Source organism: Oncorhynchus tshawytscha, linkage group LG04, assembly GCF_018296145.1.
Source record: "Oncorhynchus tshawytscha isolate Ot180627B linkage group LG04, Otsh_v2.0, whole genome shotgun sequence".
In the NCBI taxonomy this organism is placed as follows: domain Eukaryota; kingdom Metazoa; phylum Chordata; class Actinopteri; order Salmoniformes; family Salmonidae; genus Oncorhynchus; species Oncorhynchus tshawytscha.
Window position 1 is genome coordinate 64,574,170 of NC_056432.1, and position 27,363 is coordinate 64,601,532.

The 27,363-nt window shown below is 43.1% G+C and overlaps 1 protein-coding gene and 1 long non-coding RNA gene across 2 annotated transcripts; one reads left to right on the forward strand and one right to left on the reverse strand.

The window, feature by feature from the left end:
• Nucleotides 1-2,318: 2,318 nt before the first annotated feature.
• On the forward strand, nucleotides 2,319-26,123 carry LOC112249186 (retinal dehydrogenase 2-like). The gene is made up of 13 exons (XM_042321064.1): nucleotides 2,319-2,537; nucleotides 13,319-13,423; nucleotides 13,937-14,077; nucleotides 16,342-16,471; nucleotides 17,883-17,944; nucleotides 18,687-18,815; nucleotides 19,084-19,197; nucleotides 22,218-22,320; nucleotides 23,545-23,729; nucleotides 24,066-24,230; nucleotides 24,466-24,623; nucleotides 24,861-24,935; nucleotides 25,135-26,123. Exons 1-13 carry the CDS (start codon nucleotides 2,415-2,417, stop codon nucleotides 25,205-25,207), a joined length of 1,563 nt encoding a protein of 520 aa, XP_042176998.1. The 5' UTR covers nucleotides 2,319-2,414; the 3' UTR covers nucleotides 25,208-26,123.
• LOC121846380 lies at nucleotides 21,317-27,363 on the reverse strand. The gene is made up of 3 exons (XR_006083283.1): nucleotides 27,184-27,363; nucleotides 23,490-23,752; nucleotides 21,317-21,369 (listed from the first exon to the last, which is right to left on the reverse strand). It is a non-coding gene; the product is annotated as an uncharacterized LOC121846380 (long non-coding RNA).

The following is a 27,363-nucleotide window of genomic DNA, read 5'->3' on the forward strand; positions in this document are numbered from 1 at the left end:
GGTTAAAGTAACTGTAAAGGTGTGGGGTTGGCTTAAAAAATATATATCAAAACAACTCTCTATAGCTGGATTCAAACATGCAACCTTTGAAACCAGTCACAGATGCTTACGAAACCTGACTGAAGGTAACATCGCTCACTGTTGCCCCTAGTGGCCGTTTTCCACGTCGTCTCAAAGATGGATGGATGTTGAATACTAACTTGTATCACGGGTGACCTGTCTGCACTGATATCAGGGGTGACTGCCTGCACGTATACTTGATACCTTACTTCAAACACCTATAGAGAAATGCTATTCAGATCATTCAATAGCTATTTATTTCATAGGGAATATAAATCCCCTCGAGGCTTTTGACCTTTAAAACATTGGTATCATATAGGCTACCTTCTGATCAATCAAGTTGCCACCAAATTAAATTATAACTAGGATCAGAGGGTGGCATGTTACTGTATTATACCGAGTTCGAGTTGATGTTTTGTCCAACAGAGGGAGCTCAATGAACGGAGAATGAGTGGAGTGGTAGCAGGGAAGTGACACTGTCTACATGTATGTCTTATCTTCTGCTCCCTGTAGTCTTTTAAAAGGAGAGGCGACAGGTAGAAGATGGGATGTTTTGGTTGCATTAATCAATGTCACTTTTTCGTCTTTGTCGTCTTTGATGTGAAACAGACACGTTAGGAGTGTTGCCCATGCTGTGAAAAAAAGGGAGCTGTGGTGATGGAGAAAAAGCACCACTGCGGGGTATTTCAAAATTATACAACTATTATACAACTCCTTCCACTTTTTTAAAATTATGTCAGCCGCTTCTTGGATTGTCAATATATTCCCCTAGATAGATGTCCAACAACAGTAACCTATAGACTATTTTATAGATGTTCATCAATAAGTAGCCATTAGGTTGGAATAAATAAATAAAAATGGGTTTATCCAATATTTTATTGCTAAAAAAAAAAGCTAGCAAGAACAGTGTATTTTAAGAAAATGAAATTCTACATTTAGGCCTTGTGGATTTCCTAGTAGGCTATAATTTAATGTAGCCTGTAGATGTATTATCAAAACATGGAATCACACGAGAGAGTTCAAATAAACTCACCCAACCAACATTATAAAGGATATACCTTATATTTTAGGACGTAGGCCTAAATCTCCGTGATGAGAGGTTACTCATGCCGGTATAAGAGCTTTGCTTCCAATCATTATTGATACATTAATTTTGACCCTACATTAAGTTTGACCCAATAGCAATAATGCGATGTCAGTCATTTTTGGTTTTATTAGATAACTATTTTAGCCCAAAATTGTTATATGCCTATCTTGAGATGTGAGCAATTGCCAAGTAGGCCTACCATCCCTCCCGAGGTGTAAATATCCGTGTAATTCCTTTTATTTTTGAGACATTGCTTGAGCCGACTTAAATCGTTCAAATGTGTATTGGGAAGTTTGAAGTGAATGCTAACAGGGAATTATCACCACAGGAGAGAACCCTCTCATCAACAGACTAGGAAATAATAGTGATAGCTTTAAATCCACACTAAATAACATCTTAAGACCGTGTGGGGATGGTGTAACAGGTGAGTTGATGAAATGTGTGGCAAACGGACCTTATTCATAGACATCACACTTAAATATGACAAGTGTAGCTGAAGAATAAATACATGATGTCATTCGGGTTTGTTCTAAGTAGTCCTGCATCAGGATTCATTCTTATGCTTCTTATCACCTTTAATGGAAATAAGGTCACTGGTATTTCATTAATAGATTGAAGTGTTAGCTACAAAATAATTATCCGGGTACTTAAAAATACTCTATATATTTGCCTATTATAGACCCATATCTGGAGAGAAAAAAGTTCAGAATCTCTCTTTCACTCAAGTCTCATATAAAGAAGGTTCGTTTACTTAAAGGCGCACGGTGAAGTCTTTACAGCTCAAGTCTGTGCATGTTGTTTTTATTAAATAGTCGTTTAAGGAATTGCTTTCACACTTACCCTTTACCAAGGTGTTTAATTATCTCGTAAATACCACAAGCACCACTTCTTCAATTATAACATCTTACTCTGATCCTATTTTGTATTAGTATATTCATTATAATATCTTAAATGTAAGTCAGTGTGTTTAAACTGGGTCTATCTATTCAATACAGATATCGTGTCGATTTCAATGCGTTTCCTTTTGACTTATAACGAGAGACACTGTGATAAGTACTTTCCCTCCTCAACATGGATGGCTGGGTTCGTTTATGTAAATTAGGCTAGATTTTAATTCTATCAGGAGGACGGCCCTGTTCTCTACCCAATAAAAATGGACTGCGGCTGACACCTGGTTATAAACACAGGAAGGATTCCAAAGTCCTAATCAGAAATCAGTAGAAAAAAACGAAGACGCATCTGCAACAGACACACGGAGGCAGGCGCGATGACATCCAGTAAAATCGAACTCCCTGGTGAAGTGAAGACCGACGCCGATGCCGCTGCGCTCATGGCATCTCTCCAGCTGATGCCCTCGCCGGTGCCCAACGCGGATATCAAGTACACTAAGGTCTGTGAAACAACTTGAACTTTTACTCCGAGTCACATATTATGTTCAATGTACCATATCTCTTCTCGTATGCAGAATATTTCCCCCCCAAAGGTATTTGTCTGTAGATGATAGATAGCGCACAATTTTCGAAGTATGGAACTGCCCAATTTAGGCTATGTCTTTCCCCACAGTACAGGTGATTGAGTCAGGTTTAAAATGTTCATTCAAGTTCTGGATTTACCGTCGTAAAATTTGTTTCAGATCTTTGCTCACATTCATTGCTCAACTCATAGCATAGAATACAGCTCATCAACATGTGTCGTACAGTATGTGTGAAACGTTTCTAAAAGTTATCACATACGGCCACATCGAGTGTTTTCCAAGGCATGTTTGAATGATTAACAGTGCTGCCAACATAATTATATTGCACAGGTGGTTTTTATTTCACTTTTATATTCACCATGACTCATGTAGTCTTTATGTCATCTGCAGTGGCTACAATGAATAGTATTTATCACAGGTGACAGCAGTCATTTAGTTAAGGTCAGCATTTTTTCAGATAGAATGTTGCCGTTATGCAATTCTGTCCAGATAGAATAAACGTCCCTTAACCTACCGTTATGTGATTGATAATAATCGCATGTTATTAACTATTTATTGATTAGAAACATGATTCCCATGTATCTTATATCACTTGCATAACATTTGAAAAATTACCGTGTTGCTGTGATGAGTGTAGATTCATTCACACCTATAATTTCAAAAGACGGTTGAATTGAAAATATTCACTTTGGAAGATATTTTTGTTGTTGCAAAAATCCATGGTTTGGTCTGATATACATTTTATAGCCATATTATTATGTTTTATGTTAAGTGCTTTTTTCGTTTCAAAATATGTATTTAAACAAAAAATTTTGGTTTCTTTGCCTGCTGTAATAAGCAATTTAGCTGGTTTCAGAACGCCTTAGGCATGTTGTAAATTCTATTAATTTCACTGTGATTCAGAATAAGTTATTAGATTCACGGAATTAATTGCAAAGTCTTGGTGCTCTAGTCCATTATTGTCCTTAGACGTCCGCATGACTCTTCTGACCTCATGCAAAATTAGCAAGAACACTCAATGAAATGTGAAGAAGACCTATTTCAATCACAAGTCTAATATTTCCTACATATTTTATTTTTATGTGTACACTATAGCCTATAAATTCTATTTGAATGGTATTTCAATTTATTTTTGTGCGTTTACACTTGTGGTTCGTTATTATGGGCTCTGTGGGCGTTTAATTAGGCCTACACAGCAATAGCAGGAATCAGACTCCAAGGGCTTCCTCTGAAAAAGTCATATTTTTGGTCATTATTGTTTACACATTTTATGCTTGCATTTTGAGGATTACATTAATGAGAATAATATAGGCCCTGTGATGTCAGTATAGGCTATTTCTAAACTCCCCTTTATTTAATGCTAGTATACACTTAATCAAATCACTAGGACCTGACTGTAGTCACCATCTGAACATGTATAATATGTGGATGTTTGTCTGTTTGCTATAGCATGGTCGCTTCTGCAGTTTGAAATCCAATGCTTTTATTGCCATTAGTGTGAGTAAAGGGCACTCCTTATTGAGGAGAGCTCCATAACAGCGCAATATGTAAGTACAGTGTTATGATCAGTATTAGCCTCACACCTCGTTGTTGTAAGTTCAAAGGGCACTTCGCTGAGGCAACAAGCAACTTACAGTGGTCTACTCGCCATAAGAGGAGAGCTGGTTTAGCATGCCTGCCTTATGTGCACAGTCATGCTATCAGCTCTGCTTCCCTCTCTCTCCCTCTCTCTACCTCCCTAATGCTTAGTATTATTTAAAAGAATGCACGCAAAGGGTGGAATGTATAGGAGAACCTTTAGGGAGCGCAGGCCTTGGTGAATTAACCCCCAGGAATTTGAATCCTCCAGTCCCTGTTGGTTTGGTGGACATGGGGGGCAGGAGATCACTGATTTATGGCCACCCCTGACGCAGGCGCTCCTCTCCTCACACCCTGTTCATGTTCTATCTACCCCACCGCCTGCCTGCCAGGGGGAGAATGAGCACTGCGAGCAGAGTCTATAGCAAGGAGAGAGCTGGCCTTCTGGACTGTGGGCGCATGCTCTCTGTGTAGCCATACGCATTCTTCCACTCCTTGTAGGCTAGTTGTGTGATGTGCCTCTGCCTTTTGCAGCCAGATGTCCAGTAGAGAACTGAGAATGAACATGCTTGTAACGCAGCTCCTTACACTCAGGGTTAGAATTGTTTCCTTGGTCTCACATGAGTTTGAGTATGTTGATGTTTTTTCTACTTACTGTAAAACATGATCATTGATAAGTGAATATGAATACACTTTGAGATAGTCACCATGACTGGGCATGCATTTGTTTCAGTCAACAGTTTTGTTTTACACACGAAGGTTACCAATAGTGTCTCCCTGAAGATATGCCCATAGTATGTTTAGCACCAACAGTGACTGTAGAGAGGTGTGAGATAGAGAGGTGTCATCTCCATAGACGTTTTGCCCCTTGTCCCTTTCACTGAGCCATGAACTGTTTGGCGTCAAAGAGACATTTGTGTGAATGTGTCAGTTAAGCGATCTCCCTCCCTGCGTGGGATTGTGCAGATCAGTGAGACTTTTCAAGGTCTGCTCAGGTCTCCCTTTGCTTTGTTATAAAAAACAAATCTCCCTTTTTCACACCCCGCTCTCCTGTAGCTACAGCCGTAAAAAGAGGGTGCTCGGGTCTCGGTTCCTCCATCCACCCTACCCCCACTTCACCATAGCTTGTGGCCTGAAACCAGCTGGGTAGTAAGAGTCTAAGCTAGTATAAAAACATAGCGTTTGAATGGTCACAGGAGAGTCGGCTTTAGAGCTCTCCGTCTGTGAGGTAGTCCACAGGGCTGATAGCACCACGAAGGAAGCCATAAATTAGCCTACCCTGATGGGCATTTATTGATGATTTTAGCTTTTTGCAGAGCGGGGAGAGAGAGGAGAAGGATCAACTGTGTGGTGTATAGTTAATGAATGGAGACAGAGCCAGTGTTCTCAGGGTTTTAGTGAGTGATTTCTCTGGCCCGGGTGGCTTCTCACACCGCTCAATGATTAGGAGTCGTTAAACCAGACACCTAGAAGAATAAATCTTTAGAGATGGAGGGAAGGAGCATTTCTGGCACATTCTCCTTCAAGTTGTTGAGAGAGACACCTGGAAATGCAAAGTTGAGTTCACAAAATGTGTTTGAATTGATACTTATTGTGTATGACACTTAATAATGTTTGAACGGCCAAGGTTATAGACATTTTTTCTCTCATTGTTTACTACAAAACTGTTATGCAAGGATTCCTCATTGTCAGCAGGACATAAGTAACTGAAGTTAATGGCAACTGGAGTCATTGTAGCACGGTTGTAGTTTAGTGTACTAATACAGATGTAGGATCTTGATTTGAGAAAATAATCCTGCAGCAACAGGAGATGTGAATTATTATGTGGTTTATAATTCATGGACATTTTTGTCGGGGTTGATCAATTTTTTGTAAGGGAATATCAAGTCGAACATTTCAAAGTGGATATTACAAACTTCAGAAGCCTTTCAAAACCTCAAATACACCACAAGTTTTACTATTCCTGCATTTTACTTCTCCTGCAACAGGGTGCTCAAATTAAGATCCTACACCTGTAAACATACATAGACTGTGGGGAATGAGGACTGTAAAATCAGTGAATCCTGGTACAGGAATTTGGACCGTAATCCAAATAGGGTTTAATTTTCAACTGTGTCAAATGCATTGAAAACAGGAATAGCTATTCATATGCAACCTTCACAATGTTCAAACAAACCAGACTTTAACTAGACGCAGTTGCCTTGCTCGTTACATAGCTTCCCAATATAAATAATGGCTATTATTTTCCAGATTGGCTTAAATTAACTCATTGTGCAATTGCTGACACTTTTGGCCCTAATAGGAACCTATAACCTGTCTATTGAAGCGAGGAAGAATTTTGTAAACTAATCTGTGAGGAGAGGTCCAGTCAGTCAGTCAGTGTGGATGAATGGAAGAGGCCCCATCAATCCGTCACTGATTGAGATAGTACAGATGAAGGCTGGGGCTCCCCAATGCTAGGTGCTGTCCACTGGGCTGTAAATTATGGGCCTGTCTCACAGTGTGGGTCAGTGCCCTGCCTTGCCAAAGCCTGACCTGCACTTCTGGAGTTTTTCACTTCAAAACCACCATCTTACTGCGATGAACATCAAACAAACTCCAAGGTAGAGGATACTTGGAGCCTGAATGATTTATTACAACTAGCACAGCGAGTGTTCTCGTTTTCTTCTTCTCTCTCTCTCTCCGATTCCCTCTCTTTCTCGTTTCACACTCTCCCCCCTTCTTTCTCTAAGACGCACACTCACAAAAGTAGTTATACACATCCCCGGTTGTGACAGGGTGAGCTTGCGGTACCATGAATATGTACGTCGGTGTGAAATGGCTGTTTGTGCAGTGAGTGTAAATTATCATCTGAGCAGAGGCGTCAACATCGCGTCGCCTGTCTCTTAATCACTCTTTAAGGAAGTCTGGTGACAGGGAGGTTATCCCATTAACTTCTATACCTTAAGTCTTCAGGCCGGTTGACATGGAACATGTAAATCCTTATGGTGTCATTGTGAAAAACTGCTGGCTCCATAAATCCTCTGATATCCATTAAAAAAAACTCTCCCCTCTAGAGAGTCTTAGATACACAGAGAGCAGAAGTCTGCCAGACATGAAGTCATAGTCACCAGGCCCCAGTCACCCCTTATCACTAGTGGATCACTGTAGTTATATTCTACCCAGATTACATTTATTTGTGTTATTTCTCCCACTGACAGAATGTAGTGGAAGCATAGAATATTATATTCTTACATCAATGTAATATTTTGATCATTTGAACCCTTAGAAAAATATGGTTAAGTCTTTCAGTCTTAAAGGCTTATGCTCTTTATGAAAATCTGGGATTTGATATCCACAATATTATTTTATGAAATTAGGCTATTTCTTTAACACAGATATTTATTTAATTATGATAAATGTTATGTTTGAAATCTACACAGATGATACAGCTGATTGAAAGACAAACTCAGTGTACCTCAGTGAAAGTGTCAATCTCAGACTCTGTAGACATTGGCACCACATGGCTGCTTAGAAGAGGCTGTGCCGCCCAACTCCAACTCCCACATCTTCCATCCATTTGAACAAATGACAATTCATATTCAAACACAGTTTCCTATTGAATTTCTATTTCTCTTGTTAAGGAGTGAGGGGGAAAAGATTAAACTTTCTCACCACACACACAGTCAAGACAAAGATGTTTGCCAGTCGGTGACAGCGGGGTCATCCCCTCCACACCCAGGAGTGCAGGGTGGCATTGTCTCCGGGTGTGTGAATGGAAAACATGAAAGTTCTTTGGTGTCAGGAGGACTGGGGAAAAAACACCAACTGGGCTCCAGTTTCACATGCCCTCCTCTCGCTTGTAACAGTAGTAATTATAAATGTATTGAAACAGATCCAGAAAACAGAACGGAAATAGAGGTCCTGTGATAGGAAAGGATATGAAACTTCCTGTGCAGACGAAAGCTGCAGGTGCCCTGATCAGGATACGTCTGGCTGTGGAATCTTGGCCTGTTGTGTATAAACATATATGTATGTATGTTTTTTACTCTCTCCTGCCTCCCGAAAATGGACGAGAAATGAGTCCCATTAAATATTCCTTAAGCGTGTGAGCCATGAGAAGACGCTAGAGGCCAAACAGATGTTTTGCTGGCTGCAGTGAGTACTTTGGCATCCCCTGCCTGCCCTCACTCCCTAGTGCAGTTGTGGAGCAGCCTCCAGAGAGAGCACAGTGGCAGATGAGAAATGGATCAGCAGGACTGCGCTTTGACTTCACTGAACTGACGGAACATTACTCTTTAGTTTCTCAATGTCTGCTGATTGCACATGTATTCCCAGGGGACTCCGCTGTATATCTACCTTTTGCTTGGTCGAGATGATAACCACCTAGTCCCATTGCATTGAGAGCATGTTGTAGATAAGCAGAGCATATTTTCATGTTGAAATGTTGTGCCCTTTACAGTGAATAATAGAGCCACGCTGATGTGATCAGAAACGTGTATTCTATAGCCCTTATGTTCGTCGTTGGCTTCATGAGCGCATGTCTCATCATTTCATCAGCCAAACAGACAAGTACTGTCAGCACTGTGAGATTGACAGTTTTAACAGAAAAACATGGGGGTTGCTAAATGTTTGCAGCTGTCCTGTGGCCCATGCATAAAGTGTTGACCTATCTGCAGACTGTCCAGTTCCCATCCACGCCAGGCAGTTCTCTCTCTCTCTGTGTTGTGGGAGGATCAGATGTCATGGCTGCACCGGGAGCATAAACTCTGCCAACTTTCTGTAATACCAAAATGGCCTGCGTGTTTACCAAATAATAAGAAACCACACAGCTTGAAGCAGTTCCTTGTAAACACAAATCGATTGATTTCATTCAGTGTAAAGGTTCTTTGCATTTTTAGCAATTGTCTTCATGTTGGTGTACTGTGAGAGGTCTGGATCCCACCACTCGTTTTCTTTCCTAGTTGCACAATACACACAACATATAGCTTTCTCATATCAGTTATCATCTTAAAACAGGGTTTGGGACTGACATACAGTACCAGTCAAAAGTTTGGACACACCTACTCATTCTAGGGGTTTTCTTTATTTTCCCTATTTTCTACATTGTAGAATAATAGTAAATACCTCAAAACTATGAAATAACATATATGGAATCATGTAGTAACCAAAAAAGTGTTAAACAAATCAAAATATATTTTAGATTCTTTAAAGTAGGCACTCTTTGCATTGATGACAGCTTTGCACACTCTTGGTATTCTCTCAGCCAGCTTCACCTGGAATGCTTTTCCAATAGTCTTAAAGGAGTTCCCACATATGCTGAGCACTTGTTGGCTGCTTTTCCTTCACTGTGCGGTCCAACTCATCCCAAACCATCTCAATTGGGTTGAGGTCAGTGATTGTGGAGGTCAGGTCATCTGATGCAGCACTCCATCACTCTCCTTCTTGATCAAATAGCCCTTACACAGCCTGGAGGTGTGTTGGGTCATTGTCCTATTGAAAAACACATGATAGTCCCACTGAGCGCAAACCAGATGGGGTGGAGTATCGCTGCAGAATGCTGTGGTAGCCATACTGGCTAAGTGTGCCTTGACAGTGTCACGAGTAAAACACCCCCCCACCATCACACCTCCTCCTCCATGCTTCACGGTGGGAACCACACATGGGGAGATCATCCGTTCACCTACTCTGCGTCTCACAAAGACACTGAGGTTGGATCCAAAAATCCAAAATTTGGATTAATCAGACCAAAGGACAAATTTCCACTGGTCTAATGTCCATTGCTCGTGTTTCTTGGCCCAAGCAAGTGTCTTTTTCTTATTGGTGTCCTTTAGTAGTAGTTTCTTTGCAGCAAATTGACCATGAAGGCCTGATTCACAGTCTCCTGTGAATCAGTCTCCTGTTGAACTGTTGATGTTGAGATGTGTGTGTTACTTGAACTCTGTGAAGCATTTATTTGGGCTGCAATTTCTGAGGCTGGTAACTCTGCAGCAGAGGTAACTCTGGGTCTTCCTTTCCTGTGGCAGTCCTCATGAGATCTAGTTTCATCATAGCACTTGATGTTTTTTTGCGAGACTGCACTTGAAGAAACTTTCAAAGTTCTTGAAATGTTCCATATTGACTGACCTTCATGTCTTTAAGTAATGATGGACTGTCATTTCTCTTTACTTATCTGAGCTGTTCTTGCCGTAATATGGACTTGGTCTTTTACCAAATACGGAAATCTTCTATATATTACCCCGACCTTGTCACAACACAACTGATTGGCTCAAAGAAATTCCACAAATGAACTTTTAACAAGGCACACCTGTTAATTGAAATGCATTCCAGGTGACTACCTCATGAATCAGGTTGAGTAAATGCCAAGAGTGTGCAAAGCTGTCATCAAGGCAAAGGGTGGCTACTCTGAATAATCAAAAACTAAAATATATTTTGATTTGTTTAACATTTTTTTGCTCACTACATGATCCGGTATGTGTTATTTCATATTTTTGATGCCTTCACTATTATTCTACAATGTAGAAAATCGTAAAACTTTTGACTAGTACTGTAGCAGTTATTTTTTTCATTTTGCTAGACTTGATTGGAGCTAAGACATGGTCAATTTATTTATAGTGGCTCATTATCAAAGGCAGTAAGTACTTATATGGGAATAATGATTTGTATACAAATGAAACCGCCATGTGTGGTGAGAGCAAGGACACCACGGGGGGATGGGAAAAACAAAAAGAAAACACATCATTTCAAAATTTGCACTTTTGCTCTTGAGTTTCCATCTTTGTTTTTTTCCCTTAGTTTCTAAATGAACCTAAAAGCAATTTTAAGAAACGTTGAGTGTTGATTTAGTGTTCAGCCTTGTCGTCTTAATCAACTCTCTGAATGGGACGAGACAAAAGTCTAACAGCCCCCTGAGCCCCGAGAGGGCCGAGCCAAACGGTGGCTGATGGTTGTCCTTTTCTAGCCATGATTTAGATGGCGGCCTGGTCCACTGTTCCCCTGTTTTATCCCCTCTCCTTCGGCGGTGCCTTGTGAGAGGGGTTACGCCGTGCATAAAGCTACCCACGGACTGCATTCTTGCTCAGACTGTCAGGGCTTTCAGGGGGCTCCCCTGATTTAGGGCGTTCCACTACAGTGGCCCCTATAAATTTTAAAACTAATTCCGTGCTCTATAGGGCTTTCTGTTTTTGTAGCAGGCCCTCAGCTCCTCGTCGTCACTGACACTTTTATGAAGTGCTCTTAATGAGAGTCAGATTAAAGGTGGCCCCCGATGGAAGGCGCCTGAGAACACTTGGTTTGGATAGGCTGGGAGAGAACTCACTGACAAGGCTGGGCTGTGGCTGGGAGAGAACTCACTGACAAGGCTGGGCTGTGGCTGGGAGAGAACTCACTGAGAAGGTTGAGCTGTGGCCGGGAGAGAGTCCACTAATAAAGACTGGGTTGTGTATGGGAGAGAGCCCACTGGGGGCCTGTGTTGATTCTGCTGTCTGAAATGGCTGTGGGCCCACTTTGTGTGCTGTGCTTAGATGTGTTGGACGAGGACCCTCAGTGGGCCTGTTTCTATCTGTTGTGTGTGTGAGGAAGTGTTCAGGGCAGGCTAATGCAGATTCATTGAAGTGGTGTACAAGGCTATATGGTATGGCCCACAGAGTGGTACAGGCAGATACCGAACACCTAAAACACTCAAACATGAGTTATTCATGTGCAAGGTTCTTCTTGTAAAGCAGCCAACTGCAGGAGAGAGTGAGTGGAAGGGAGTGAGAGTGATGTCTGTGTGCTGAGTCTTCAATGGTTTCCAAGCACGCTGGCATTTTATACCTGCCCTAAAGTAAACACTCCTCACAGTTTACAGCCAATTAAATTGTACTTAAGCCTCTAAGTTTACGTTGGTAACCATGTTGTAGAGCTAGAGAGGCCTGGGCCAGCGGGACACTTGAACCCTGCTTTCAGTTCTGCTCTCAGTGTATCTTTTCTCCCTCTCAAATAAAAGTATGGTAAGAGCAGATGTGTATACAGGAGGATTTAAGCCAGCAGATGTTTTCTTAACACCCCATCTATCAGACAGACTGACATCAATTAAAAACAGTGTCTGAGGAGGCGCTGTGATAGACCCAAACATGTCAATAAGCCAACGGGAATGAGCCAGCTTCTATTTACCTTACTCTTACATAAGACATCCATCACATTTGTATGATCAAATCACACCAGTTTGTAAATTTTTTTTTTTTTAAAGCTCACATGACTGTTATTAAACACATTCACTCAGGCCAATTCCTTGAGATATGTCCCATTTCTGTTTTTTCTCTAAACATGTATTTTTCTTTGGGTCTTTATCGAGCTTGAAAAGAGTCCGTTTGGAATCCCAGGTGGTTGTTTAACGGACGGCTTGCTTTAACGCATCTCAGAAACCAAGTGTGGCCCGTGTTTTATGATCTCATAAACGAGCAGCGATGTTGTGAAACGTGTGTCTCTCTCTGCGTGTGTGTGTATATATGTGTATGTGTGTGTGTGTGTGTGTGAGAGATTGAGGGGGTGTCTAGTGTCTGATAGGGATTTATCTCTCCCCCACCTCTTTGTCTGGATGTTGGAGTACTCCCCAGAGAGCCATGCCGGGCAGGCAGGAATCTCTGTCCACATTTTCACAGATTCTTCCCTTTACCTCCTTCCCTCTCTCCCTCCCTGCCTGCCTGCCTCACTCCCTCCCTTACACAAGAACTGAGACGCACTGGTAGGAGCCAGGCTCACTCTCACTAGACTGTTTTATCAAGAACTACAATTAGTTACTGAATAGATTATTGGTTTATTTGCACCACGGTAACAATATAACACACAATGCCAATGATTCACTTTGGACATCAACCTCCCTCTCAAACTGATCCCAATAATCTAATCATAAAACACATCATGTTTTTTAACAGCACATTTCTAATTTGTTCAGATAAATACTTCTGTCTTGATTGAGAATTTGTGTGTTGAGAAAACTGCGCAAGTATAATGTTATACCAGAGCCCCCGTGCCTCTTTAGAGCAGGAATGGCTGAATAGTGTCTGGAGAGAAACAGAGCTGCTCCTAGAACCAGATTTTCCCTCTCACATGGGCCTCTCCATCCTGTGCACTGAACGCTGCATCTTTTCTCCCTTCAGATTTTCATCAACAATGAGTGGCAAGACTCTGTGAGTGGAAAGACCTTCCCAGTCTACAACCCTGCCAGCGGAGAGCAGATCTGTGAGGTCCAAGAAGCAGAGAAGGTATTGTAGAAAATAAAAACAAATCTGTAGTTTCTGCATTCCCCATATCTTATATTTTCAGAAATGAAAACACAGGTATTTCCCTTGGAGTGTTTGAGGATTGGATGTTTGTTATACAGAACTATGCTGGGGTTTTCCACACGTGTTTCCTACCACCTCTGCACAGGCACCCCCTCCTTCATGCATTGTCCATGTGTGAGTTATGTGTCCAAAAAATAAGGAAAGCAAACGGGTTGGGAGTTTAGTCTAATGTGGTTTGGTTCTCTGGCTCGGCAGTTCCTCCTCTCCTTCCCTAAATCAGCACCTCTGTGTGGAATAACTGAAGCAGAACAAGCCTTAAACATGCATTAAGTATCATACGGAATAGACAGACACATTTTATTTGTCTCAGTGGAGGTGGAGAAACACCTGTTAACTGGATTAGGTTCTATCATTAAACTGTGTACTGGATACGGTTTCTCTGTTCCTCTACCGCAGGCTGATTCATTTAATTAAACAGTTTCTCTTCTACAGGCTGATGTGGACAAGGCGGTGCAGGCGGCCCGGCTGGCCTTCACCCTTGGTTCAGTGTGGCGGAGGATGGATGCGTCAGAAAGGGGTAGACTGCTGGCTAAACTGGCTGACCTGGTGGAGAGGGACAGTGCCTATCTAGCAGTGAGTTTACCACAATGCTCAAAGTCCAGATCCCGGACTTCTTCATTTTAGCAACATGCTCAAAGAAACATACACTATATAGTGCCTTAGGAACATTTTCAGATCCCTTGACTTTTTTCACATTTTGCTACGTTACAGCCTTATTCTAAAATTGATTAAATACCCCATAATGACAAAGCAGAAACAGGTTTTGAGAAATTTTTGCTAATTTAAAAATAATAATAATTTATATTTATCTACATACATATTCAAACCCTTTGCTATGAGACTCGAAATTGAACTCAGGTGAATCTTGTTTCCATTAATCATCCTTGAGATGTTTCTACAACTTGATTGGAGTCCACCTGTGGTAAATTCAATTGATTGGACATGATTTGGAAAAGCAAACACTTGTCTATATAAGGTCCCATAGTTGACAGTGCATGTCAGAGCAAAAAGTTTGGAAGCAGCAAGACTCTTCCTAGAGCTGGCCGCATGGCCAAACTGAGCAATTGGGGGAGAAGGGCCTTGGTCAGGGAGGTGACCAAGAACCCGATGGTCATTCTGACAAAGCTCTATAGTTCCTCTGTGGAGATTGGAGAACCTCTGATTGTCCTTGAGTGGACCAGCCTGAGCTCAGACTTGAATCCAATCGAACATCTCTGGAGAGACCTGAAAATAGCTGTGTAGCAACGCTCCCCATCCAACCTGACAGAGCTTGAGAGGATCTGCAGAGAAGAATGGGAGAAACTCCCCAAATAAAGGTGTGCCAAGCTTGTAGCATCATACCCAAGAAGACTCGAGGCTGTAATTGCTGACAAAGGTGCTTCAACAAAGTACTGAGTAAAGGGTCTGAATATTTATGTAAATTTGCAAAAATTGCTAAAAACCTGTTTTGGGTTTACAGAATACAGCTGTAACCTAGCAAAATGTGGAAAAAGTCAAGGGGTCTTAATACTTTCCGAAGGAACTGAATATACACAAGTATGTGGACACCCCTTCAAATTAGTGGATTCGGCTATTTCAGTCACACCTGTTGCTGACAGGTGTATACAATTGGGCACACAGTCATGCAGTCTCAATAGACAGACATTGGCAGTAGAATGGCCTTACTGACGAGCTCAGTGACTTTCAACGTGGCACCGTCACAGGATGCCATCTTTCCAACAAGTCAGTTTGTCAACTTTCTTCCCTGCTGGAGCTACCGCAGTCAACTGTAGGTGCTGTTATTGTGAAGTCAAGATTCACCATCTGGCAGTCCAACGGACAAATCTGGGTTTGACAGATGCCAAGAGAACGCTACCTGCCCGAATGCATAGTGCCAACTGTAACATTTGGTGGACGAGGAATAATGGTCTGGGGCTGTTTTTCATGGTTCAGGCTATGCCCCTTAGTTACACTGAAGGGAAAAATTAACTACAGCATACAGTGAGATTCTACATGATTCTGTGTTTCCAACTTGGTGGTAAAAGTTTGGGGAAGGCTCTTCCTGTTTCAGTATGACAATGCCCCCGTGCACAAAGCGAGGTCCATACAGAAATAGTTTGTCAAGATTAGTGCGGAAGAACTTGACTGACCCGCACAGAGTCCTGACCTCAACCCCATCGAACACCTTTGGGATGAATTGGAACGCCGACTGCGAGCCAGGCCGAATAGTCCAACACCCAACCTCACTAATGCTCTTGTGGCTGAATGGAAGCAAGTCCCGGCAGCAATGCTCCAACATCTAGTGGAAAGCCTTCCACGAAGAGTGGATGCTGTTATAGCAGCAAAGGGGGGAGCAACTCCATATTAATGGCCATGTAATGTACCATGGAAGATCAGAGAAGGATCTTCATAATACCAGACCCCCTTAAAATATAAATGTGTCAATTTTTTACTGTAAATAATAATAATAATAATAACTTGATTATTTTAGACACCTTTCTAGACATCCTATGTCACTTTACATTAACATAGATGTTTTCAATTTAAAGCATGTGCTTCCAATAATTAATATTTAAAACATTTTTTTAAACAAACGTATTGTGAAAGAGACATGTCAAAACAAGGGGACTGTTTTAAAAGATGCTGGAGAAAAGCACTATGTTTTTGCCCATGTGGTTATAATAGTGTTAAATCAACCTAATAACCCTAAGACTTAAAGGATGATTTATAACTTATAGGCACTGTAGCATGATGTTATTTTAGTATCACGTTTCCCCCCGGAGATAATGTTAAGACCCACTGTTTCTTGGAAAAAACAAAAAGACAAAGATTGTGTTTTAATATATATTTCTCTCCAGACTATAGAATCCATGGACAGTGGGAAGCCTTTCCTGCCCACCCTGTTTGTGGACCTCCAGGGAACCATAAAGACGCTCAGATACTATGCTGGATACGCAGACAAGATCCATGGAACATCCATTCCAATGGGTAAGTCTATTCCAACTCACGTTATGTACGTTATGTAGCCAAAAGCACATTGAATTCTTATTCTCTTCAATTTCAACGAACTAGAACCCAGGCAGAATGTTACAGGTCAGAGGTATGTGGTGGTTGCCAGTGCCAGGTGAAGACTAGTTAGCTAGCAGCAGATAAGCGGAGCACCAGGCTTCTCTCTGGGGGCCTGCGGGACAGGAGATAGGCTGTGCTGAGGGCACAGAGGTGATGTGAGGGTAAACATGGCTGCTCCCTGGCCAGTTGTAAATCTGAGCCTTAATGGCTGCCCTCCTGTTGAGACTGCCACCAGTGGAGCCCAGTGACAGGACTAAAGAGCTAGGGCCGCTGGCTGTTCTGCCTAATTTAGCCGTTTGAAAACGTCGCAACGGGGAGTCTATAGGAGTTAGGACAGCCACTCCGCAGCTCAGTCATAGAGCAGCCATTAGCTGGACGAGGGGTTGGGTGGGCTGGGGTGGTGTTGGGGTAGTAGTTGGTTCTCAGGGACCCACCTGAGGACCAGATGTGGTCTGGTCATTGAGGGGCTGGCATTAGGGAGTCTATATAAGTCATCCACACTCTTTTAATAGGCATGTTAAGTCATTGTTTAGTAGCCAAGAAAACAGAGGACCTAAGAAAGCAGTACTAGTACTGACAACCTCCTGAGACTAGCACTGTGGTCTGGTCGCTCTTCAAGCCCCTCCTGTGTTTCTTCACCAAACCCAGCCAGTCCTCAGCTAGTTCAGAATTTGGCTTGAGCACTATTCCAATGTGCAGCAGTGTTACAGAACAAACAAATAGACCTGTTTCTGTGGCCTGGATGATGTTGAGATGTCAGCGATGTTCTTATCTTGGCCACCAGGGAAGATGAAGCACTTGGCCAGTCCACCCTTGGGCCTTAGTTCCAGGTCCAAGCTCCTCCTCCTCTTCCTCTATGGAGCAATGTTTCATCAGCTGAAGCCTTAGCCATCCTGTTCTCATGAACATCACATAACTCTATTGTAATAAACACTTTTCAGTTTTCTACCACTCAATAGCGATTGTTATTACTACTGTTGTAGGGAACGAATAAACATGGCACACCCTCAACATGTATCTCCCTTTACTCTGGTAATGTAAGAGGAATGAAACTATCCTTCCAACTTAACACCCACTGCTTTCTCCTGACTTTAAACAGAGTGACACGTATCATTTTTCTCAATGTAGCGTAACAAAAGAATGGTACTGTGTGATGTATTGCCTTTTTAGATCAAGATGAATTGTGTTGGTAAAAAGCACAACAAGGACACCTGATGTTTTGATGTGTCATCCGGTCACTGCTCTGCTAATGTCTCATACATGCTCATTTCCCAAAGCCAGTTAGAGCAGAGGATAGTAACGAACATTGTTCTTGTGTGTTCCTCTACAGATGGAGACTATCTTTCATTCACTAGACACGAGCCCATAGGAGTGTGTGGACAGATCATCCCTGTGAGTGTGCCAGTTTGTTTTCTATTCAGATGTCTAGTCTCAGAGGATAAATCAAACAGTCAATCTCCCACATCTGCAAAGCTTCCCACTCAATATGCAGTGAGAGGTGGATAGAAGGAAAGGTGTTGGGATGGTGGTGGTTGTGAGGTCTGGGACAGAGGCAGCCCTTTTGTTAAAACATATTGTGCAGGTTCCTGGAAGTCTCTGATGTGCTTATCAGTGAGTGTATATTTGGGTAAATCTGTTGGCAGGCTGAGAAAAAGACTGTGTCAGGTCAGTATAAGCTCAGAGAGAAAGAGAGGGGAAGAGGAAGGGGGAGAGAGAAAGAGAGAAAGAGGGGGGGCACTATGAAAGAGACTAGGGACAGGAGGACAGAAGTAAGAACAGAACATTGATTGTGCAAGAGCTTGAGGAAGCGTGTGTGGGTCTGTGCTGAGGCCTACTGGGGTTCAGTGTAAAGTAGAAATAACACCCTCCTGTGTAGTACCATGACACGTTCTAAGTACTGCATATGTGTTGCAATTTCCTTGTTTTCTCAGTGATGTGGGAAGAGAATAGATAGGGCGAGAGAACATTTCCTGTCATGACTATGTTGGGCAAGTGAAAGTGAGAGTCTATGAGTGAGTAAGCGACGGAATGTGTGGGAGAGCAGGGAGAGCAGTGATGAGTTATTGAGTATGAGTGAGCGCCCTTTGTCAAGAGTCTGATGTCCTGTGTGTGTGGGGGGTGTTTGTGTCTACAGTGGAACTTCCCACTGATGATGACTGCGTGGAAGCTAGGTCCAGCGCTAGCCTGTGGGAACACGGTGGTCCTGAAGCCTGCTGAGCAGACCCCCCTCACCTGCCTGTACATCGGATCTCTGGTCAAAGAGGTACAGTACAGTACAATCACCACAGTAACCCAATCCTTAGAGCCTCTTTATCCACATCCTCCATGTCTTCTCTCTGTGTTCGGCCTCTCCCATTCTCTGAGACAGTGTGTCTCTCTTGCCCCTTGTCTTTTTGATGTTCTGTCTATTCTCTCTGGTCTGCTGGTAGGGAGGTTGGGTTGGGTCCGGATTCCCCCACACTGCCTGTGGTTTTGCTTGGCTCTCCTGTCCTCTCCTCTTAAGCTTGTTTCCTCTCATATTGTTTTGACAGGCCGGGTTTCCACCGGGAGTCGTCAATATTTTGCCAGGATTCGGGCCAACGGCAGGAGCTGCGATAGCTTCGCACATGGGCATAGACAAAGTGGCTTTCACAGGATCAACTGAGGTAATTTCCCTGAACAAAACGATTGACGGATAATCCACTGTCCCTATTGCTTTCTTTAGTGACACAATGACCAACATGTGCAGAGCAGCAGAGATGGAGGGCTGGGTAATTAGGGGACATTGGGTTCCTGTATTGAAGTCTAAATAACAAACAAACAGGTGCTTACATAAGCTGTGTGCCCTGTCATTACTTCTCACCACAGGGGGATCAGAGGTGAGCAGTCTGCTGCTGGACTTTACCACACACACACACAAACTAATGTACACATACACATCTACACTGTACACTGTACACACACACACACACACATATCTACACTGTACACACACACACACACATATCTACACTGTACACACACACACCATAGACATACTGTACATATACTGACATACATAGACCAGTCATAGACAAACTGGCTCATAAGTGTCCCAGCCAGTGTAGTGACAACCTGCTCCTGTACCTAACATTCATTGAGTTGTCTATCAGGTCCCTAGAAAAAACAGCCGCCTTCATAGTGGAAAAATGTTGATGGAAAACTAGGAATGATCAAGGGGACACCGTGTTAGGCAGTGAGCATTAGGAGATGTTGTGGTTGGATTGCATTCCTCCGTCTTGTGTGATCAGTCAGAATGACAACCAATTCCATTCATGTAGATCATTTTATAAACATCTGTTATTGCTAACCACAAATGTACCCCCTCAGGCAGTAAGAGCACCTACAGTAATCTTAACATAATTATGAAGCGCCATAAATCAATGGATTTTCTATGTTTTGAAATTACCTGTGTACATTTCACGTGTATCTGTCGTAAATGAAACAGGGTTTTGTAGTGTTTAGAGAAGCCCTAGAGTTTATAGTGTCTTTGCTTTGACCCTGGGGATCTGTTTGGAGAGAAAGGGAGGAGAGTGACTGTGTGTGTGGGGTATTTAGCACCCACCAACACTGCTACGCATGTGCAGACATAATAGATTGCTCTTGGTGATAAGGAGACAAGCACAAACACTGTAACCAAAGCAAACTCACATACTATGGAGAAAAATATTTATTTAAATTGTGTGGTTGAATCAAATCCAGGCCTTTATGGAGAATATACAGGATTTGTTCATTTGCATTTTTTTTTTACATCAATGTTGCAACATCTCTGTCAAGCACTGTAAGGATGACAAAGACTCAGATGTCCAAATCATTTGAACGGTTATTAATGAGAATCTGAATGCAGTAATAATGTTAATGAGAGTGAATAGGGTTTCAATTGATCCTCAGAGTCCATTCATGCAGCCCGAACTTAAGTCATTTAATAATTTGATCAATGCTCCATTACCTAACCAATGAACATCCACAGGGCTTTCTCCACCATCACTGTACATGCTACCAGGTAGCACACACATACGAGCCTTCCTCTTTTTAATTTTTTTTTTACCATCGGCGGTTACAGAACATTTCCCCAAAAAGTGGCCAGTTGTCTTTAACTGCTTTCTCTGTTGTTGTTTCCTGTGATCTGGAGTCAATTACAGAGTGGATGAAGCGCTGCTGTGAGAGAATGTAGATGCCCAGACTGTGAGTCACCTTGGGTTTCAGTCACACCGGGCGAGAGGGGACAGTGGACACAGCATCCTCTGAGAGGCTGGAGGGGGTAGAGGGGTGAATGGGTAGAGTCTTTTAGGGGGGTGTGTTTTCAGGTGGCCATTGCGTCAGGGGTGCCTCATCCTTGTACTCTCACACACACACCGGACTGTGACTCTCCACAGTAGCGGCCCAAGTGGGAGCCAGCCCAGCGTGTCTCCTTTACACTTCAGTGAATGCACGCTAACGTCATGTTAGTCAGCACCCCTTGAGCCCCGCCATCAAAGACAGCGACAGCCAGGATAGCTTTAGAGACCGTGCTGCCTGCCTGCTGCCTGACTGCCAGAGGAAAGTTTGTCCTGCTGTCCCTATCACACAGCTGATCTACCACTCCAACCAGAACACTCAGCAGGCTGCCCTGCTCATTTCCTTACACAGAATAACGCAGTCTGGCAATATTGGGAAAGGGAGACATTCCAGTGCTAAACATTGTTCGTGCGAAGAGATGAGGCATCATTCTTTTCCACTGGGGGGGGGTCTCAGATGTGTTTTTTCCTCCTCCCTTGACTCCCTCTATCTTCTCCCAGCGCTGGTCTTCTCTCAATCTCCTGGAAAATAAAATAATGTGTGTCAGTGACTCCTGGGTGGACAGGAAGTGTGCTTGTTAGTTTATGGTTATGAATGCTGCTCGCTCACTTTCTCAGGCTTGTCTCTATGTAATAAGGGTATATCTCATCTCATGGTGTTGAGAAATATTGTTGGGGTCAATACAATACATCAGTATAATAAGAGCAGCTGGGCAGACTCAGATACTCGCAAGGGATTCATTTTCACTGAGAGCTCACGCCATGCATTACTAGAGAACCACTGTTTTTACACGTCTCCACTGTGTGAGTCTGGAGGGAGACGGGAAAGGGCTGTGGAATTCAGCAGTATTTGGATAATGGTGAGAGCAGCACTTTTGATGAGGGAGAAATTGTGAACAGAGAATTTCGAAAGGAAAGCTCTTGCTGCTATTTCATAAACACTCCCAACTCCTCAGATCATCCTCAACATTCAGCGATGCCAGCCAGGGCAGTGTAGGCCCACATCGCACCAAACAGGCACCACTTTACAACTTTTCACAGTTAGGTACTTCAATTTGCCACAAGCCCAGGCTGCTGCTGCCATCCACACAACCTGTGGTTGCTTCTTCCTGCGCTTGATTAAACAAGAGATGCTGTTCGCTGCTGAAACATCACTTTATGTTCCTGCTGAAGCCTCCCAGAACCTGTAATAGATATTTTGGCTGTGTGTTTGGCACACTCGTGTTTCAGCGGGCCCAGTGGTGCGTCCCTTGTTTTGGGCCTAACCAACCTGCTAAGCTATTTAATGGCTGCATCCATTTAGTGATCCGGCCACAGGTCTGCTTGTGTGTGCGTGAGTAAACTAAACCCAAGCCCTGTTTCCTCCCCAGGTCGGCAAGCTGATCCAAGAAGCAGCTGGGAAGAGTAATTTGAAGAGAGTAACGCTGGAGTTAGGAGGAAAGAATCCCAACATTATTTTTGCAGATGCTGATTGTAAGTTTGATGACACTGTTTTATTAGTTCCTCCCGTTTCCCCATAGGTGGTCGTCCAGATGGACGCAGGGGTTCCCTATGTGGCATCGCCTGATTTGAAAATGGGGTCGCGAGAGAAACGATGATATAAAATATGCGCTAGATTGGGGTTGTAATAAACAGAGTCGTTTCAGTTTTTTTCCTGACAAATTTGGCTCTATCTTTTGAAGCTTTTAAGCTGCCAAAAAATATTATGAGCCCGTCACTGTTTCCCTCCACAATGCCCACAAGTCGTCCAGGACTCATTAGAACAGAGTGGACAAGACCAAGCAATAAATCAGACTGGGGGGAAAAGAACATCATCAATGATGAAGTTCTTCTCTACACAGAAGATCATACAATATTAATGCCTGATGATCTTCTGAACTTTTCTAATGCATTTCACTTTAAACCATACTTCCTTCAGATTGAAATACTGTCAAAAGCACTGTCAGGCTGATTTGTAATAGACTGTCACAGACCTGATTACATGATTTTTTTTTTTTACATGGTGGGGTCGCGAAAATATTTTGATATCAAAATGGGGTCGCAGGACTAAAAAGTTTGGGAACCCCTGCCTTACAGACATTGTCTTGATAGAGGGTTGAGTGGGAATATTTACAATGTTTTGTCCAATAATTTAGTCTGACATGCAAAATGAGGCAGTGGATGTGTCCACATGGAGTGAGAGCGCTGGCATCTTCAAAAGCTTCCGCTGGGCTTCACAGGGCTGTGAAAACCAATGGATGGATGGCTCTCATGTAAGCTCTAAGTGTCTCACAGAACTGGGGATGCCAGGGCTTTCAAATGCTTTCAGCAGCCGCGAGAGGGGCTCCCCAAGGCCCGTAAATCAGGGGAATGGAACCTGCCGCGGCCGCCTGCATCAGCCCGAGACCCATAAATCACTGGACTCCGTTAACCCCTTGCGTGCCACGGCAGGGGCCTGTCTCTCAGGTGTCAGATAGCAAATGCACAGCACAGAGAATAGCTGGACAGTGGTAGAAAACATTCTGACCATGATTGGAAAATATATTTTGTGCATTTGTAGTGTATGTGCCTTAATGATATTCACTTTTAATTCATGTAATTTATAAGAACCATATGGAATTTCATCAACATTTTTCAATATGTTATAATATTCTACCACATACCGCTAAAATGAACTGTATACTGAGCCCCCCTTTTCCTCTTCTTCCTCTTCCTCAGTGGATCTAGCTGTGGAGCAGGCCCACCAGGGAGTGTTCTTCAATGCAGGCCAGTGCTGCACTGCAGGCTCTCGTATCTTCGTGGAAGAGCCCATCTATGAGGAGTTTGTGCGCAGGAGTGTGGAGAGGGCCAAGAGGAGGACAGTAGGAAGCCCCTTCGATCCCACCACGGAGCAGGGTCCACAGGTGAGGATAGAGGGCCATAGACCCTGCAAGGGAGGGAGGAGTCAGGAGGAGTCAAACCCTCTATGACAAAACACATCAGCTATCGACTCAATATGTGCATGACCAAATATCATGTATTTTATTTACTGTATGTTAAATATACTCCTTTGGCTTTCCTTCTTGCTTCCTCTCTCTTTTCTTCTCCTCTCCTCTCCTCTCCCTCTCCTCTCCTCTCCTCTCCTCTCCTCTCCTCTCCTCTCTCCTCTCCTCTCTCTCCTCTCCTCTCCTCTCCTCTCCTCTCCTCTCCTCTCCTCTCCTCTCCTCTCCTCTCCTCTCCCCGTCTCTCTCTTAATCCAGATCAGCCAGGAGCAGCAGAGCCGCGTGCTGGAGTTTATTCAAAGTGGCATCAGTGAGGGAGCCAGGCTGGAATGTGGAGGCAAAGCCCTGGGCCTGAAAGGATTCTTCATCGAGCCCACTGTCTTCTCCAATGTCAAAGATGACATGCGCATCGCAAAAGAGGAGGTACTGACTGGTACACTGAATGACTGATACAAATTATGACTACAACTCCCAGTATGACTGAAACACAGTATGACTTTCCATGCCCTATGATTTTACGGAAGGTGGTTTCCAAATAAGTTAAAATGTCTATTAATGGCCTTGCCCCCCACATTCTTAATGGTGTGACTAAGCAAGGATGTCATCATGGAATGTTTCAACATGTCATCTTACACATACTGCTGACTGTCCACTCCAGATCTTTGGACCAGTTCAGCAGATCATGAAGTTCAAGACTATTGATGAGGTGATTGAAAGGGCCAACAACACAGAGTACGGCCTGGTGGCAGCTGTGTTCACCAGCGATATCACCAAAGCCATGACCATCTCCACAGCCATGCAGGCTGGCACCGTCTGGTAAGACCCTCTCATCATCATAACTATCTATGTGTCCCTGGTTAACCCCATAGATCGTATAAAAGGTTGACTCATATTACTGTAGCTTTTTAAACGATAGCTCATACAGTATTCAACTACACTCCACTCAGCATGCTCTTCATTTAACCAGTCTTGACAGCATTACCATTCAACACGATTATTAAACAATGCAGAAGAATCAAAAGCTGATGTTTGATGTATGTTTTGTGTATTTAGGATAAACTGTTTCAATGCCCTGAGCATGCAGTGTCCATTTGGAGGATATAAAATGTCTGGCAACGGGCGTGAATTGTAAGTATTATTTTCTGGTTCCCAGCCCACTGTCTGAAAGTGTGTGACTAAAGCCAAGCAAGTATTCATGTAAACTGTGTGTTTACAATAGAGAAAAGCTTGGTTGCAAAATATTCCTAAATTAAGCTTTGTACACAATAAGCTTGCTACAGTTCATTAGAAATCTGTTTCAACTGACATTGTGTGTGTTTGTTTGCAGGGGGGATTGTGGCCTGAAGGAATACTCAGAGGTGAAGACCATCACCATAAAGATCTCAGCCAAGAACTCCTAAGGCGGCCGGCCACACTACATGTAGTGGAGGAGGACTTCCTCTGAGGCGCACCACTGACCCTCTGGGTGTCTGTCTGTGGTGGTAAAACACACGGATCATCCCAACTAGCCATGACCATGGGCAACTAACTCTATTGGCTGTGAAAACTCCCTGCCCACTCCTCTCCCTCACCTCCCATGGGCAGTCCTCACATCAACATCAGCTGTCTCCATCAGCCCGGTGTCCACCGGCGGTCTCAAGTTCACACCAAACCTATTCTCCACCTACTGCCATCATCCACCTCCTCCACTAACCACACTAAAGCACTCGAAGAGACGATGGGAGAGGCTACTCTGTTCACGTCCCCCCCAAAACCCCCCTAACCCCCAGGAGTTGGACACTCACAGACTTAAGCACCGCACCGCCATCCCTGCTTTGCCCCATGTCAGCTAATCATTGTAGCGTGTTGGGAGGCAGTGTGGTCGTGTTGTGGGGTATCATTGTCAAACCTCACACTGTATGTTATTATGTGTCATTGCTTTGATTTGCCAGGTAACATTAATGGAAGCATATCAGCTCATTCTAAGACCACTGAAGCGCTCAACCTCAGAAATGAATGGATGAGTCCATTGAAACTGTTAATTAGAATTTTTAATTGTTGATATCTAATTGTTCATGTTGTTATTTGAAATTTTACCACTTAACACTGTATGTCCACGTATGACCAATGTAAACGTGAAAACAAAAATGGTTAACCTCTTAAAAGCATTTTAGTCATACCTGCTAAGAAGAGGAGTAATGTATTTTAATCATAATGTAAGTTTCTTATTGATGTCCATTTATGTTCATGTTTATACAATTATGTACTATGAAATTATAAGATATAAAAATGGACCATAGCTTTTTTTAGTAAAAAAAGTGTTTTTTTCTCTCAAAATCCTGGCTCGGCTGTGTTTGTTTCAATGCCATGGGAAGTAATATATAGTGCAGTCACTTGCGTCAAAGCTCAGTTTCCACATTCATGCCTCAGCTATCTCAGCTCTGACATATTGCTCAGATATTTCATGAGGTCGCACAATTTACAGTTCCGTTCTGGCCAGAGATCTGAGGAGGGCAGACAGGGAGGGCCCCAAGTCTCGTTTCATATTTAACTATCAGCAAGACGAAGACGAGGCTGCTGTTGTAACTCATGGTGAAAAACAAGAGGAGTTTACTCTCTTAACGAGGCATCTGGTGCAAGCATTATGTTATGTCTGAGGAGGAAGACACTAAACTGTAACTGCAGTAACAGAGTTAACAGAGATGCTCTTCTGGTGATTATTACAATGTCTTGAATAATAGTGTTTATCTTAACATTCATACCATGAAAGACAATTGTATATTTCTACAGTACGTAGGCCTGAGGATAAAACACAAACAATAACAGGCCAATACATCTGGTAGGTCCCTCCATGCAGCTCCTGCACAAGAGCATTATAAACACTATGCTCTCTGGACACATATACATTTGCAAACAGTATTGCTATTTGATTTGCCAAAGACCGAATGAAAATAAGAGATCTAGGGCCAAGGGACCAATGAAAGGGATTAAGAATCAGAGTGTGTGTGAGAGGCCGCCTTGGAGGAGAGGAGTTGTGCAGATGTGAGCACCCTTCGCTGAAGCCTTCCCTTGGCAATTGTCTTTTGAAATGTCAGGGTGGATTTTCCCACAATCCCCCTGTCGGTATTTGTAGTCATTCCAAAGGGAAGATGAAAAAGTGATCGTCTTATTACGGCACTCTGTTAGCTCAACAGGGAACGTCAGAGCAGGCCAGGGACACACGGACATAACCTCCAGTTAAGGACATCTGCTTGGAAACAAACCACACTGACAGGGACGTTCAACCTGCTGTTCAGACAGCTCCTTATCTCTCAAGCACCACGTTTTGGACTTCTGTCATCCCTCACATAGTGGAGAAGCTATTCCTTTTATCAACTTCAACAAAGTGCTCACATACCTTATCAATCAACTTCTGTCTCAGTGTTTGTCTCAGAGTCTGCTTCAGGACGGTCCTCTTCTATTTCTTTCCTCCTGAAAGGTTGTTTTTTGTTTTCAGCCCAGACCTCTACTGTGCCATGGTATGCTTTAGCTTTAGTGAGATGGATTGCGGCACTGTGTGTGTAATGAACACTCACGA

Bases quoted from the DNA above. Each gene is read 5' to 3' on its own strand.
- LOC112249186 (XM_042321064.1), top strand. From the start codon at position 2,415: ATGACATCCAGTAAAATCGAACTCCCTGGTGAAGTGAAGACCGACGCC. The intron at 22,321-23,544 runs GTAAGTTTGATG...CCTCTTCCTCAG, and splicing joins TATTTTTGCAGATGCTGATT to TGGATCTAGCTGTGGAGCAG. The intron at 23,730-24,065 runs GTGAGGATAGAG...CTCTTAATCCAG, and splicing joins CCACGGAGCAGGGTCCACAG to ATCAGCCAGGAGCAGCAGAG.